Source organism: Salvelinus namaycush, chromosome 6 (genome assembly GCF_016432855.1).
Source record: "Salvelinus namaycush isolate Seneca chromosome 6, SaNama_1.0, whole genome shotgun sequence".
NCBI lineage: Eukaryota > Metazoa > Chordata > Actinopteri > Salmoniformes > Salmonidae > Salvelinus > Salvelinus namaycush.
The window spans coordinates 22,485,846-22,500,537 of record NC_052312.1 but is presented as its reverse complement, the minus strand read 5'-3'; the positions used below and the strand labels follow the sequence as shown (position 1 = coordinate 22,500,537).

The 14,692-nt window shown below is 42.8% G+C and overlaps 1 protein-coding gene across 1 annotated transcript; it reads left to right on the top strand.

Moving 5' to 3' along the window:
- The first annotated feature begins 8,408 nt into the window (after positions 1-8,408).
- Positions 8,409-13,407, top strand: si:cabz01076231.1 (calcium-binding protein 2). Its single transcript, XM_038995293.1, has 7 exons — positions 8,409-8,506; positions 8,911-9,043; positions 12,047-12,077; positions 12,434-12,577; positions 12,668-12,777; positions 13,008-13,155; positions 13,379-13,407. The coding sequence occupies exons 1-7, from the start codon at positions 8,409-8,411 to the stop codon at positions 13,405-13,407; spliced, it is 693 nt and encodes a 230-aa protein (XP_038851221.1).
- The last annotated feature ends 1,285 nt before the right edge of the window (positions 13,408-14,692 follow it).

Here is a 14,692-nt window from a genome sequence, read left to right as displayed (position 1 = left end):
TTACTGCTCTAATTACGTTGGTAACCAGTTTATAATAGCAATAAGGCACGAGGGGATGTGGTATATGGCCAAAATACCACAGCTAAGGGATATTCTTATGCACGACAGCGCAAGAGTGCCTGGATAGAGCCCTTAGCTGTGGTATATTGGCCATATACCACAAAACCCCGAGGTGCCTTATTGCTATTATAAACTGGCTACCAACGTAGAATGCAAGATTGTAAAAAAAATAGGTAACAAATCAATCTTTCTATTACTTTGTAGTACTTCATTGTTCATTTTGGTGAGACAGAGGGTGACATGACTTTCATGTTGTTTATTATGACAAGTGCAGGAAAGAGAGACAGAGAGAGAAAGAGAGCAAGAGAGAGAGAGAGAGAGCAAACAGGAGGCATCTGCCAAGCTCTGATTTCATAGGGTCCCCATCTAAACAGGAAGAATAGAAAGGGAGGGAAAGGGGAACAAAACAGACCACCATAGACCTTTAAATCATCAAGTTGTCAAATAATTCAATCAAACGGAGCTATTATGACTATTCATAGTACTAGACAATCAATCATCAAAATATTAGCACGGTCAAATTAGTTTTACATTAGATATTTGGTGGATATTCGTTTTTTCTCTCATCAGTAGTTATTGGACCAAGCATGCCATGACTATGAAAATGATATATTCTGAATCAGGGGAGGATGGACAGAAATTCACAACTTTTTTCATTTGTTAAAATGTAGATATAATTGTTGTTGTTGCTTTCAATCTTCAATAGATCTTAGAAAAAGCGTGCCATGACTATGAAAATTATATATTCTGAATCGGGGGAGGATGGAAGAAAATCAATGAATTGGGGTCCATCTGCCCCTGATTCAGAATATATCACTTTCATAGTCATGGCACACTTTGTGTAAGAACTTATTGAAGATTTAAAAAAAATTGAATAAAAATAATATATATATCCAAAAAATAAACCAGTGGATTTTTGTCCATCCTCCCGTGATTCAGAATATATTATGTTCATGGTCGTAGCACACTTTGTCTAAGATGTATTGAAGATTGAAAGAAGAAAAATATATATACAGTACCAGTCAAAAGTGTGGACACACTTACTCCTTCAAGGGTTTTTCTTTATTTTTACTATTTTCCACATTGTAGAATAATAGTGAAGACATGAAAACTATGAAATAGCACATATGGAATCACGTAGTAACTAACCTTGATGACAGCTTTGCACACTCAAACCATCAAGCGCTATGATGAAACTGGCTCTCACGAGGACCACCACAAGAAAGGCCCAGAGTTACCTCTGCTGCAGAGGGATATTAGAGTTACCAGTCTCAGAAATTGCAACCCAAATAAATGCTTCACAGAGTTCAAGTAACAGACACATCTCAACGTCAACTGTTCAGAGGAGACTGAGTGAATCAGGCCTTCATGGTCGATTACTGCAAAGAAACCACCACTAAAGGACATCAATAAGAAGAAGAGACTTGCTTGGGCTAAGAAACACGAGCAATGGACATTAGACCGGTGGAAATGTGTCCTTTGTTCTGATGAGTCCAAATTTGAGATTTTTGGTTCCAACTCTTTGGTTCCAACTTTGTGAGACGCAGAGTAGGTGAACGGATGATCTCTACATGTGTGGTTCCCACCGTGAAGCATGGAGGAGGAGGTGTGATGGTGTGGGAGTGCTTTGCTGGTGACACTGTCTGTGATGTATTTAGAATTCAGGGCACACTTAACCAGCATGGCTACCACAGCATTCTGAAGCGATATGCCATCCCATCTGGTTTGCTCTTAGTGGGACTATCATTTGTTTTTCAACAGGACAATGAACCAAAACACACCTCCAGGCTGTATAAGGGCTATTTGACCAAGAAGGAGAGTGATGGAGTGCAGCATCAGATGACCTGACCTCCACAATCACCCAACTGAGATGGTTTGGGATGAATTGGACCACAGAGTGAAGGAAATGCCGCCAACAAGGGCTCAGCATATGTGGGAACTCCTTCAAGACTGTTGGAAAAGCATTCCTCATGAAGCTGGTTGATGGAATGCCAAGAGTGTGCAAAGCTGTCATCAAGGCAAAGGGTGGCTACTTTGAAGAATCTAAAATCTAAGATATATTTTGATTTGTTTAACACTTTTTTTGGTTACTACATGATTCCATATGTGCTATTTCATAGTTTTGATGTCTTCACTATTATTTCTACAATGTAGAAAATAGTCAAAATAAAGAAAAACCCTAGAATGAGTAGGTGTGTCCAAACTTTGGCTGGTACTGCACATATTTCAAGAAACAAAAAAAGTGGTTGATTCTGAATATATAATTGTCATAGTCATGGCACGCTTTGGTAAGAGCCATTGAAGATTGAAAGTCTGAATATTTTTCTCTCTCCAAATTTCCCCACAAAAAACAGCTATAGATGTTTGTCCATTCTCCGCTGATTCAGAATATATCATTATCACAGTCATGGCACGCTTTATGTAAGAGCTATTGAAGATTGAAATCAGAAATCATATATATTTTTTAAAGTATGGATTATTCTCCATTCATCCCTGATTCAGAATATGCCATCTTCATAGTTATGGCATGCTTGGTTCAATAGCTATTTAGAAGAGAAAACCGAATAAACACCGAATATCCGATATAAAACTAATTTCACCTTGGTCAAACTATTCCTAAAGATTATCATTACCTAAAGGTTTGTATTTGAGAAAATAAATACATCTAATGATTATATAGGCCTTGGCCTGTAATATATCCCCAAATAGTCCTAATTAATAACAATATCACTGTAGACTACTACTGCAGAGGGTTGTACATTGAGTTTACTTTTTTACTTGTATCACTTACTCACCCATTTTTCTACTTCGGGTGATAGTCTCAATTTTTACCGGATCATGGTGATGATGCTTGTGGTCATCTGCTGAGAGCTTTCTCCGGTAACCGCGACTCGTGTCAACTCCGTTACCCACCGCCACCGCGACCGGTTCTACCTCCTGTTCCGCATTTGACATCTTCGATCAAATAATTTCCCACTTCTCCATGTAACCTTAGTGGCCCTACCGAAAACCCCGCGATCGACAGTGGATCACGCGCCACCGCGCCCTCCTTGCGCCTTGCGCGCACTATTCACGCAGAACGCATAGGGGAGGGGGCAAGGGCTCATAAACTTTTACTTTCCTAGTCGAAGATAACATGAAACGTTTGAGTAAACCCCACACTTAGAGATGCATTGGCATAGAATACTAGTAATATGGTGTTGTCAACTTGTTACTTACGGTATTCTAAATTAGAGAAAATCGCTGTTTTACTTATAGATTTCCCAACATCATCAGAATTGTCATGTCTTTTCCTGTGACGTTTGGCTCATGAGACACCAGTTCACTGTGTCACAGGTGCGGAGAAAGTGCACTGAACAGGTTAATAATCCCTGACCAAACAAATAACGTTTCTTTATTTTCCAAAATCCACTGCGCTGACTGTTCTGTCAACAGAAACAGGAATTCCCAGTTATAAATATAGGCCATAGGCCTGTGGGAAAGATTTTACTTTTTTTGTCAATCCTCAAATGCATTTTGCCAGAACTTTGAGTTCTGGGTGTTTTATATAAAACATTTCCACCTCTCTGACTGAATTATGTCATTCATAATTCCTTGGTATCTCAGCTATTTCATATTCTGAAACGGATACTGCAGTAAACTAGTCCGAATCAAATCATATCAAATCGTATCGGTCACACACATATTTAGCAGATGTTATTGCGGATGTAGCGTAACGAAATGCTTGTACGCACGCACGCATGCACACACATACATACACACACGAGAAAATGTATACATCCAAATGTATTACGCTTTATCCAAATCTAAGAATGTTTAACACTTGCATAGACCTATTGATACAATTTATAATTCCAATTCCTATATAGCCTATAGGTCTAGCCATTGCATCATTTGAACATTTCCACAGTGTCTCCTGCATGCACTCATGTGTCCTTTGCCAAAACTAAACTCAGGCACATCCTAGGAAGCATCAGCGTTTCCTTTTCCTCTTCTATATCAGCCTGGAGTTAACACTTAGTATAGTCTGCTGTAGGCGTACACTACAGCGCTATGGAATCCAACTGACTGAAAAGAATGACCCAATATTGCCATTAGCATCTGTAGTATTAAATGTGGTTTTAACCACTTTTCGCACTACTAAGAATTGTGTGACCTATGAAATGCGGACAAAAAGCAAACATAAAAACACACAATAATAGCCCATAACACAATAACAAAATATGTAATCAATGCAACACAATATTTAAAAAATGTCTAACACTACTTAAAAAAAACTTTTTTTTAATGAAAGAAATACTTTGTGATATGCATGTTTTCTTTCTGAAAAAGTCGCGTGTTTAGTTCTGCTGTTTACCAGGAAATAATAACCTACTGTAAAAAAATAGAACACGTGGTAGATATCAATTATGACATCAGGGTTCCATCATAATTGAGTTCTATGATGTATCCGAATTTTCACATGATTCCCTGGGAAACAGAACCAAACATTAGACTGGAATGCACTTTTCACCAAACATATGCAAATCATTTCATAACTCAAACATTACTTTCAATGAGCAGAGGTGTGTGAGTTACAATGACATCCAAACTTTTTCAATCCCCCATCCTTCACCAAGAAATTGATCTACGAAGTGGTAAGACTACAAACTGTTCAATTATTAAAAGATTGTGAATGTATTTCCATAAAAGGTTTACTATAAAGAAGGTTTATTTGCTTGAATGTGTCTTTTTCTCTATAATTTACAAATAAGTCAGCATACATTTCCAAGTACTGGCTTGATGACCCAAATGGCACCCTATTCCCTATGCAGTGCAGAACTTTAGACCAGGGATAGGGTTCTGTTCAAAAGTAGTGTACTATGTGGTGAATAGTGTTCCATTTCTCTAGTCACAAGTAGTGGACTTTGTAGGGAATAGGCTGCTGCTTTGGACATTAACCTTTACTTCTGCTTGTCTTCCCTCTACAGGGTATTTTGACGAGGTATTTAGTATTCAGGAGCATGACCAGCAGTCTGGCAGGGCCAAATGGCGCTACTCCATACCCGATGACCCTGAGGCAAACCTGGGAGGCACCTCCAAAGTCCCCGACCACCTGCAGGCTGGTTTCCTCTATCGTGTCTCCGTCTACCAGGACCTGACTGAGGGAACAGACGACCAGGGCTTCCAGGGCTACCAATGTGGCCTGTGTCGGCTGCCCCTCCCCAGCCTTGCTTCCCTCCAGGCCCACCTCTTGGTCAGCTGGACCCACAACACAAGCTGTAATCGCCTCTACAGTGACATGATCAGGCTGTGTCCGTCTCCTCCTCCTCCATTGGTGCATGTATCTGAGGAGCCATCACCATCTTCCCCCAGCCATGTCCACAATAACCAGCAGGATCAGGAGGCTGATATGGCTTGTCATCTCTACGCCGTCCCCAATGGCCTTGAGGCAAAACTGGGATCGCGGCGAGGCAGATGCACTGACCACCTCCAGGCCGACTTCGTTCGCTATGTCTCCAGCCAGGTCTGTGTGTGTTGTGTGTGTATATGTGTGTGGAGGAAGGGGGAGAATTGAGCAGAAGACACATTTCTGTTGTTTACTGAAACATATGGACAATAAAGTTGTATTGTATTTTATTGTAGGCCTCCAATAACAGTCCAGGCTACCACCAGGGCTACCAGGGCTCTGAGGGCTACCAGTGTGCCCTGTGTCAGCTGCCCTTCCCAAGCCTGGCTTGCCTCCAGGCCCACCTTCTAGACAGCTGGGAAGGCAGGCAGGCCTGTAGCTTCCTCTACAGCCAGATGATCAGGCGCTGTCCCTCTCCTCCTCCTCCTATGGTGGTGAAACCAGTTCTGCACATCACTGGCTCCTCCTGCTCATCCTCTGTTTCAGTCACAAAGAAACTTCCAAGACGCCATGCAGAGCACCTTCATCCATACTTGCCTTCCACTTCATCATCCTCAGTCTCAGCCACTGTGGTATCTTCATCATCCAGGCACCATGAGCATGTACTGTCTCCAGTCCTGCCTTCCTCCTCCTCCTCCACCTCCTCCATACCCTCCAGAAAGAGAAGGAGAGACAACGACATGAGCTCGAGAGGGGCCCCCAGGAGCCCCAGCCTCCACCCCAGCTTTAGCACTCTGTCTCGGGGAGACGAGAGCCACCAGGCTGGCCCCTCCGTGATGAGACCCATGGATAACCTCCAGAGCTACCTCCCTCAGCCCTACTGTTCCCAGCCCAGCAACAGTACTCTGTCTTGGGGGGAGGAGAGCCATCAGGCAGGCCCCAGCAAGAGACACAGAGAGCTGGAAGCCACCAGACAGGGATACCCCGGACCCAACTGCACGGCACGCAGGCGAACGACGTGCAAGACAAAGTGCAAGATGCTACAGAGGAAAGCCCTTGTGTATCCTCATGAAGTTGGCCCCAGCGATATGCCCAGGGCTATAGGTCATTAAGTAATGTTTTTTTGGTTCTGGTGTGTTTTCAGTCCACTGTTGACTTGTTTTTTACTTAAGTGTGCATGACTACTATCTATGTAAGGTTTGGGTCAATTCAATTCCATTTTTTTCTTATAGGAGGCAATGACGAAAATGTGATTTGATTCAGGAATTTCTGTTTATTTCCTGATTTGAAAAGGAATTGACCCCAACCTTGTATCTATGCACCATTTGGTACCATGTAGTTATGAATTGGGGTTCGAAATAAAGTAGTACCGTAAAATAAAGTGTTACCACACAGCCTATTTATGTGAATCTGTAACGGCTTTCCTCCTCCTCTTCATCCGAAGAGGAGGAGCAGGGATTGAACCAAAATGCAGCGTTGTGTGATGACATGATTTATTTAAACAAGACGAAAAAACGAACTACACTTGAATAATTAACAAAACAAATAAACGATGTAGACAGACCTGGACGACGAACTTACATGAAACACGAAGAACGCAATAACAGGAAAACTGACTACATAAAACGAACGAACAAACAAAACCGAAAACAGTCCCGTGTGGCATACAGACACTGACACAGGAGACAACCACCCACAAACAAACAGTGTGAAAACACCTACCTTAATATGACTCTCAATCAGAGGAAATGAAAACCACCTGCCTCTAATTGAGAGCCATATCAGGTCACCCTTTAAACCAACATAGAAACAGAAAACATAGACTGCCCACCCAAACTCACGTCCTGACCAACTAACACATACAAAACTAACAGAAAACAGGTCAGGAACGTGACAGAATCCTATATAAAAACAAATCTTCATGAATGAATTTGCTCTGCATTTGATGAATTTAAATAAAATTTAAATGAAACATCATACATTTTTTGTGTGCTTTGTTATGTTTAACCAAATAAATAGAAATATCATACGTTCAAAATACTTTTTACATGTCTAATTGGGTGCCCAATACTGTACCTCAAATAATAGCCTTGACAACGCTATGAACTATCACTAACGCCGAACTACAAATACACTTTAAAAGATATCAGGTAGCTACCTAATACAATAATACCCTTGACAATACACTGTTTATAATTTGTGCCTCTCTCACACGCACGCGCACACGCACGCGCACACGCACGCACACACACGCGCGCACACGCGCACACGCGCACACACACACGGTGTGACTGACTGCCTGTGTGCGTGCTAGTGTGTGTGAGAGAGCCACGGTCAGTCACACTGTGTCGAGTGTGATGTTTAGCTTTCTGACCTAGACACATTTAGCCAGGTAATCACCTGGTAATACTCTTTGATGGATGGAGGGATAGACAGAGGGAGGGAGAGAGAGAAGGAGGGGAGGGATGAAGGTTGAGGAGAGCAAGTGGACCCAGTCCTGTCGTTCACATTACCGCAGGAGGACCAGCTAAAGGTAAAGACATTTTCTGTCTGTAATATTTGCATTAAATAGAGAGTGGAAGTGATTGTTCCTTGCAGGTTGGTTGATTACCTACACCTTGACTGTGTATGTGTGCATGTCCCTAAAGTAGGTTACAGTAAAAAATATATATATACATTGTAACATACACAGGATAGGTGCAGTGAAATGTGTTGTTTTACAAGGTCAGCCATAACACCTCTGGAGCAAATTAGGGTTAAGTGCTTTGCTCAAGGGCACGTCCAATTTTTCATTTGCCCGCTCAGTTTTTCAAACCAGCGACCTTTCAGTTACTGGCCAAACGCTCTAACCACTATGCTACCTATTTTCACAGTGTGTTGGGTATGCTTTGCAAACAGTGTCACCTGGCAATATCAGTTTCTGAGAAACTGCTATCAACACATGCACACACACACACACACACACGCGCACACACACACACGCACACATCCACTCATCTGTGTATTCATTTTATTCAGGATGTCTAAGACCCCGTCCACCACGTCTGCAGCCTCTGTAACCTCTGCAACGTCTGCAGCCTCTGTAACCTCTGCAACGTCTGCAGCCTCTACAGACAGGTAAGATCAACGTCTACGTTTGAGACTGGAGAACTTGATTGGCCATGATGGGCACAATAGAGTTATTGAGAGACATTGGCGCCGTACACACTCAGTTTGTACAAGTGATATTGTTGACTCAATGGTTGTGATATACCTGATGTGTTTGTGATGCCCTAAAATATCGACAAACCCGTCAAGCGCCGTCTCCACAATACTTGTATGAATATTTTTGTGCAGAAAAACTCTATTGTATCACAACTATTAGTTGTAAAACTTGAATATGTACGAAGCCATTGAGAGATTTGTGTGGCTTCGCCTCATGTTTATTACAGTACTGTAAGTCAAGTCAAAGTGTCAAGATAGCTCTTGCCAATGTCTCCAATATTGTGAACACCTGGTGCCTCTTGGCTCACGTTCTGTAGCAAAGGTGGCAAATCCCGGAAGACTTCGTCCTCGGGCTCGGAGTCGGCTCCCAAGAAGGTGTCTAAGAAAGAGCAGAAGAGGAAAGACATGGAGAAGATACACACCACCCTGCTCAGCAGCGTGTTTGGAGTGGTACGCGCACAATTCTTTTTATTTAACCTTTATTTAACTAGGCAAGACAGTTAAGAACAAATTCTTATTTACAATGACGGCCTACACCGGCGAAACCCGGACGACACTGGGCCAATTGTGCACCACCATATGGGACTCCCAATCACAGCCGGTTGTTATACAGCCTGGATTCGAACCACGGTGTCTGTAGTGACGCCTCTAGCATTGAGATGCAGTGCCTTAGACCGCTGCGCCACTCGGGAGCCCCCCCCCCCCACACACACACACACACATTAAAGTTACTTTCACCTCTGACCCATGCTAGGCTAACAACAGTCCTGTGTTTTTTTCTTCTCACGGGGACATTGATATATGCATGCAAAATAATGAAAAGTCCTAAAAGCTACAACGTTAGCTAAGCTCTTGATCTTTGCATGCTGTGTGTGTGAGTGGGTGCCTGCCTATCTGCTTGCCTACCCGCGTGTGCCTGTATGTGTGTGTGTGTGCCTTCCTGCCTGCTTGTGTGTGTGTGTAGGTAATAACTCTTTAAGCCACACACACACACACACACACACACACACACACACACACACACACACACACACACACACACACACACACACACACACACACACACACACACACACACACACACACACACACACACACACACACACACACACACACATACACACATACACACACACAGTAGTTATCCTCTCCAGCTAATCCTTATAGACACAGCAGTATTATTAGATCCTTAGTGTGGCTCAGCGTCACCATTCATTAGGATTAATGGGTAGAAGCTGCCGGAAGAGCATCGAACACAAAGGGAAAGTTGTATAATTGTTTTACGAACTTTTTTTGCTTGGGATATTTGTAAACGTTTAGACCCACCAGTGACCGATGTGATATTGTGTGTCAATTGATGTCTGATGTTTAATGAACAATTTCTGCTTTTCTTACTTTGTTTCTTGACACTGTAAAACTTAGCTTGGAGACATTGATTTAGGATAGAATAATTCGGACTAGAACTTAAACTAGATCATATTGAGCATGCAGTGTGTGTAGGCTATGCGTGAAAAAACAACACGCTGGGGCGGCAGGTAGCCTAGTGGTTAGAGCGTTGGACCAGTAACCGAAAGGTTGCTGAATTGAATCTCAGAGCTGACAAGGTAAAAATCTTTAATTCTGCTCCAGAACAAGGCAGTTAACCCATTGTTCCCCAGTAGGCCGTCATTGTAAAAAATGATTTGTTCTTAACTGACTTGCCTAGTTAAAAATAAAAAAAACACACGTGGGAATGAGGTTGACCGGTGTCCCTAACAAACGATTTAATCCACCATGATCAGGAAACATCCCCACCTGTCCCCAATCCCTCACTAACTTCCTACCACACCAGATCTACCGGATCCAAAAACTTCCAACCTCCTCTTACACAACTGTGTAACTCTCAAATCACCTGTGCTAAACTTCCATCCAAAAGTACCTGCATTTGACTCTTTAAGGTGAACCCTATCCAGTATATATAGATCTAAACACTATAATATTACTCAAAAGGACAGACAGTGTTGTTTCTCTATGGCAGCTCCCTCACTAAAACACACGCTACATTGCCAAAAGTATGTGGACACCTGCTCGTCGAACATCTCATTCCAAAATCATGGGCATTAATATGGAGTTGGTCTCCCCCCCTTCGCTGCTATAACAGCCTCCACTCTTCTGGGAAGGCTTTCCTCTAGATGTTGTAACATTTCTTACGGGGACTTGCTTCCATTCAGCCACAAGAGCATTAGTGAGGTTGGGCACTGATGTTGAGCGATTAGGCCTGGCTCACAGTCGGCGTTCCAATTCATCCCAAAAGTATTCAATTGGGTTGAGGTCACGGCTCTGTGCAGGTCAGTCAAGTTCTATAGCACCGATCTCGACAAACCATTTCTGTATGGACCTCGCTTTGTGAACGGGGGCATTGTCATGCTGAAACAGGTAAGGGCCTTCCCCAAACTGTTACCACAAAGTTGGAAGCACAGAATCGTCTAGAATGTCATTGTATGCTATAGCGTTAAGTTTTCCCATCAATGGAACTAAGGGGCCTAGCCAGAACTATGAAAAACAGCCCCAGACCATTATTTATCCTCCACCAAATTTTACAGTTGGCACTAGGCATTCTGACAGGTAGCGTTCTTCTGGCATCCACCAAACCCAGATTAGTCTGTCGGACTGCCAGATAGTGAAGTGTGACTCATCACTGAAGGGAAAGCGTTTCCACTGCTCCAGAGTCCAATGGCTGCGAGCTTTACACCACTCTAGCTGACGCTTGGCATTGCTCATGGTGATCTTAAGCTTGGCCATGCTCAGCCATGGAAACCCATTTCATGAAGCTCCTGACGAACAGTTCTTGGATGACGTTGCTTCCAGAGGCAGTTTGGAACTATATAGTGAGTGTTGCAACCAAGGATATACGATTTTTACATACCACGCGCTTCAGCACTCGGCGGTCCCATTCTGTGAGTTTGTGTGGCCTATCACTTTGTGGCTGAGCCGTTGTTGCTCCTAGACTTTTCCACTTCACAATAACAGCGCTCACAGTTTCCGGAGAGGATGCTATCATTTGTGTGTATGATCAGCTTTAACTCACAGTTTCCGGAGAGGATGCTATCATTTGTGTGTATGATCAGCTTTAAGGATGAGATGTACTCCTCTCATTTCCTCACTCCTCCTTTTCTCCCCTCTCCGGTTCTCTCCTCTTCTGTTCTCTCCTCTATACTCTGTCACTGAGAAAATAAATATGGTGTACAATGGGTGCCACATCCTATGACGGTGCCACGTTGAAAGTCACTGAGCTCTTCAGTAAGGCCATTCTACTGCCAATGTTCCTCTATGGAGATTGCATGGCTGGGTGCTCGATTTTGTACACCTGTCAGCAACGGGTGTGGCTGAAATAGCCAAATCCACTAATTTGAGGGGGTGTCCACATACTTCTGTTTATAGAGTGTCTCTCCTTTGCCCGTTGTTTTCCTTTAGGAGAGGGAGTTGGCCCAAGCAGAGTTGGATGGTGAGTCTTCTTATCACAGTGATATTGCACATACAATAGAATGCTTTACTTACAGTAGATTGACTAGTTGCACAACTTATTATACGGAACCCGTGTTACTCAAGTTAGGATTCAGACAGGCATTATATTTGTGAAAAGTGGGTAGCTTTGAATCATCCATATAAATAGTTTGACTAGATTGGGGAAAAGCCCCTCAGACCACGGCAATTTGACGGTACATTCATGGGTACACTCAGTATGGCAGCCGGTCCACCCATCACGGAACGTTGACTTGAATGGCAATGTCCTTTCTGGTAATTCTATTTCTATGGTGTCATCCTCACCTTCTGACTTCTAACCTTTAACCTTTGGCACAGAGCTGGACTTTGCCTTCAAGGAGTTTGACTACGACTGTGACGGCTACCTGAACTACAAGGACGTAGCTGAGTGCATGAGGACCATGGGCTACATGCCCACTGAGATGGAGCTGCTGGAGATAGTGCAACAGATCAAGATGAGGAGTATGTACATTTTAAGCTATTGTCATTTAAATGTGCTTATTGTCCAGTTCCTACCTGTGTCCTGACTGTTGATTGGCTGTCTCCCTTCAGTGGGCGGTCTGATGGACTTTGACGATTTCTGTGAGCTGATGGGTCCCAGGATAATGGGAGAGACAGCAGACATGCTGGGGCTGAAAGAGCTCAGGTCCGCCTTCTCACAGGTAGGAGACTGACACGGAGCCAAAGAGACTGAAATTAATGGAATGATCATAAAACACAGGCCTACAAACACAGGCATTATGGCCCTACACAAACTCTCATTAAAATCTCCCAGCTTCTTCATTATTGTTAATGGCCCTCAGCCAATATTAACTCCCATGTTCACTTAATCACCCACCTTCTCTCCTCCTCAACATCCCTCCATCATAACTTTCCCCTCTCCTCCTCTCAGTTTGACCAGGACTGTGATGGGAAGATCAGCCAGGATGAGATGAAGGAGGCGGTGAAGAGTCTACTGGGGGAGAAACTGAAGAAAGGAGAGCTGGAAGAGATACTCAAAGAGATAGACATCAACGGAGACGGAAGCATCGACTTTGATGGTGAGGAGATAACTGTGCATAGACACATACACACACATGTAAAGTCACACACACATGGAGGAAACACTCACAACATGCAGAAACATGTCGACACACAAACACACACAGAAGTAAGATCACACACATACATACACACACACACAGAGTCACAAACATACAATTATCTAAACAGTGGTGCCCATACATTTTGTAGCCTTTCTCATTTCCCTCTCTTGCCTTCCAGAGTTCGTCATGATTTTGTCCATTCGGTAAGTGCTGGAAGACCTGAGAGGATGCTGTCATTTGTGTGTATGATCAGCTTTAAGGATGAGATGAACTCCTCTCATTTCCTCACTCCTCCTTTTCTCCCCTCTCCGGTTCTCTCCTCTTCTGTTCTCTCCTCTATACTCTGTCACTGAGAAAATAAATATGGTGTACAATGGGCAAGATTATATTTGTAAATGTATTTGGATTCATCAGTTTGTAGACACTGATTGGCTGTATGTAATATGACATCTAAATAAGATACCATTTTGCTATTTTAATAAAGAATTAGAATTTCAGAATTACACATTGGTGTTCTTCTGCTTGCAAGCCTCCCCCTTTTTCCTCCAAACATAACTATGGTCATTATGGCCAAACAGTTTTATTTTTGTTTCATCAGACCAGAGGACATTTCTCCAAAAAGTACGATCTTTGTCCCCATGTGCAGTTGCAAACCATAGTCTGGGTTTTTTTATGGCGGTTTTGGAGCAGTGGCTTCTTCCTTGCTGAGTGGCCTTTCAGGTTATGTCGATATAGGACTCGTTTTACTGTGGATATAGATACTTTTGTACCTGTTTCCTCCAGCATCTTTACAAGGTCCTTTGCTGTTTTTCTGGGATTGATTTGCACTTTTCGCAGCAAAGTACGTTCATCTCTAGGAGAAAGAACGCGTCTCCTTCCTGAGCTGTATGACGACTGCATGGTTCCATGGTGTTTATACTTGCGTACTATTGTTTGTACTGAACGTGGTACCTTCAGGAGTTTGGAAATTGCAACCAAGGATGAACCAGACTTGTGGAGGTCTTGACTGATTTCTTTTGATTTTCCCATGATGTCAAGCAAAGGTAGACCTTGAAATACATGCACAGGTACACCTCCAATTGACTCAAATGATGTAAATTAGCCTATCAGAAGCTTCTAAAGCCATGACATAATTTTCTGGAATTTTCCAAGCTGTTTAAAGGCACAGTCAACTTAGTGTATGTAAACTTCTGACCCACTGGAATTGTGATACTGTGAATTATAAGTGAAATAATCTGTCTGTAAGCAATTGTTGGAAAAATTACTTGTGTCATGCACAAAGTAGATGTCCTAACCGACTTGCTAAAGCTATTGTTTGTTAACAAGAAATTTGTGGAGTGGTTGAAAAACGAGTTTTAATGACTCCAACCTAAGTGTATGTAAACTTCCAACTGTATCAAGCACACTCAATTAACCATAAGCCTGTAAACTTTACTTCTGCAAATAACTTGACAAATTTGAAACTCTCCTTTTTTAAACTTTATTCCTAAAA

What these genes read in the sequence shown, in the direction of transcription:
- si:cabz01076231.1 (XM_038995293.1), top strand. Translation starts at nt 8,409, where the DNA reads ATGTCTAAGACCCCGTCCACCACGTCTGCAGCCTCTGTAACCTCTGCA. An exon ending in TCAGCAGCGTGTTTGGAGTG is followed by an intron (nt 9,044 to 12,046) that starts GTACGCGCACAA and finishes GTTTTCCTTTAG; the next exon opens with GAGAGGGAGTTGGCCCAAGC. An exon ending in CGGAAGCATCGACTTTGATG is followed by an intron (nt 13,156 to 13,378) that starts GTGAGGAGATAA and finishes CTTGCCTTCCAG; the next exon opens with AGTTCGTCATGATTTTGTCC.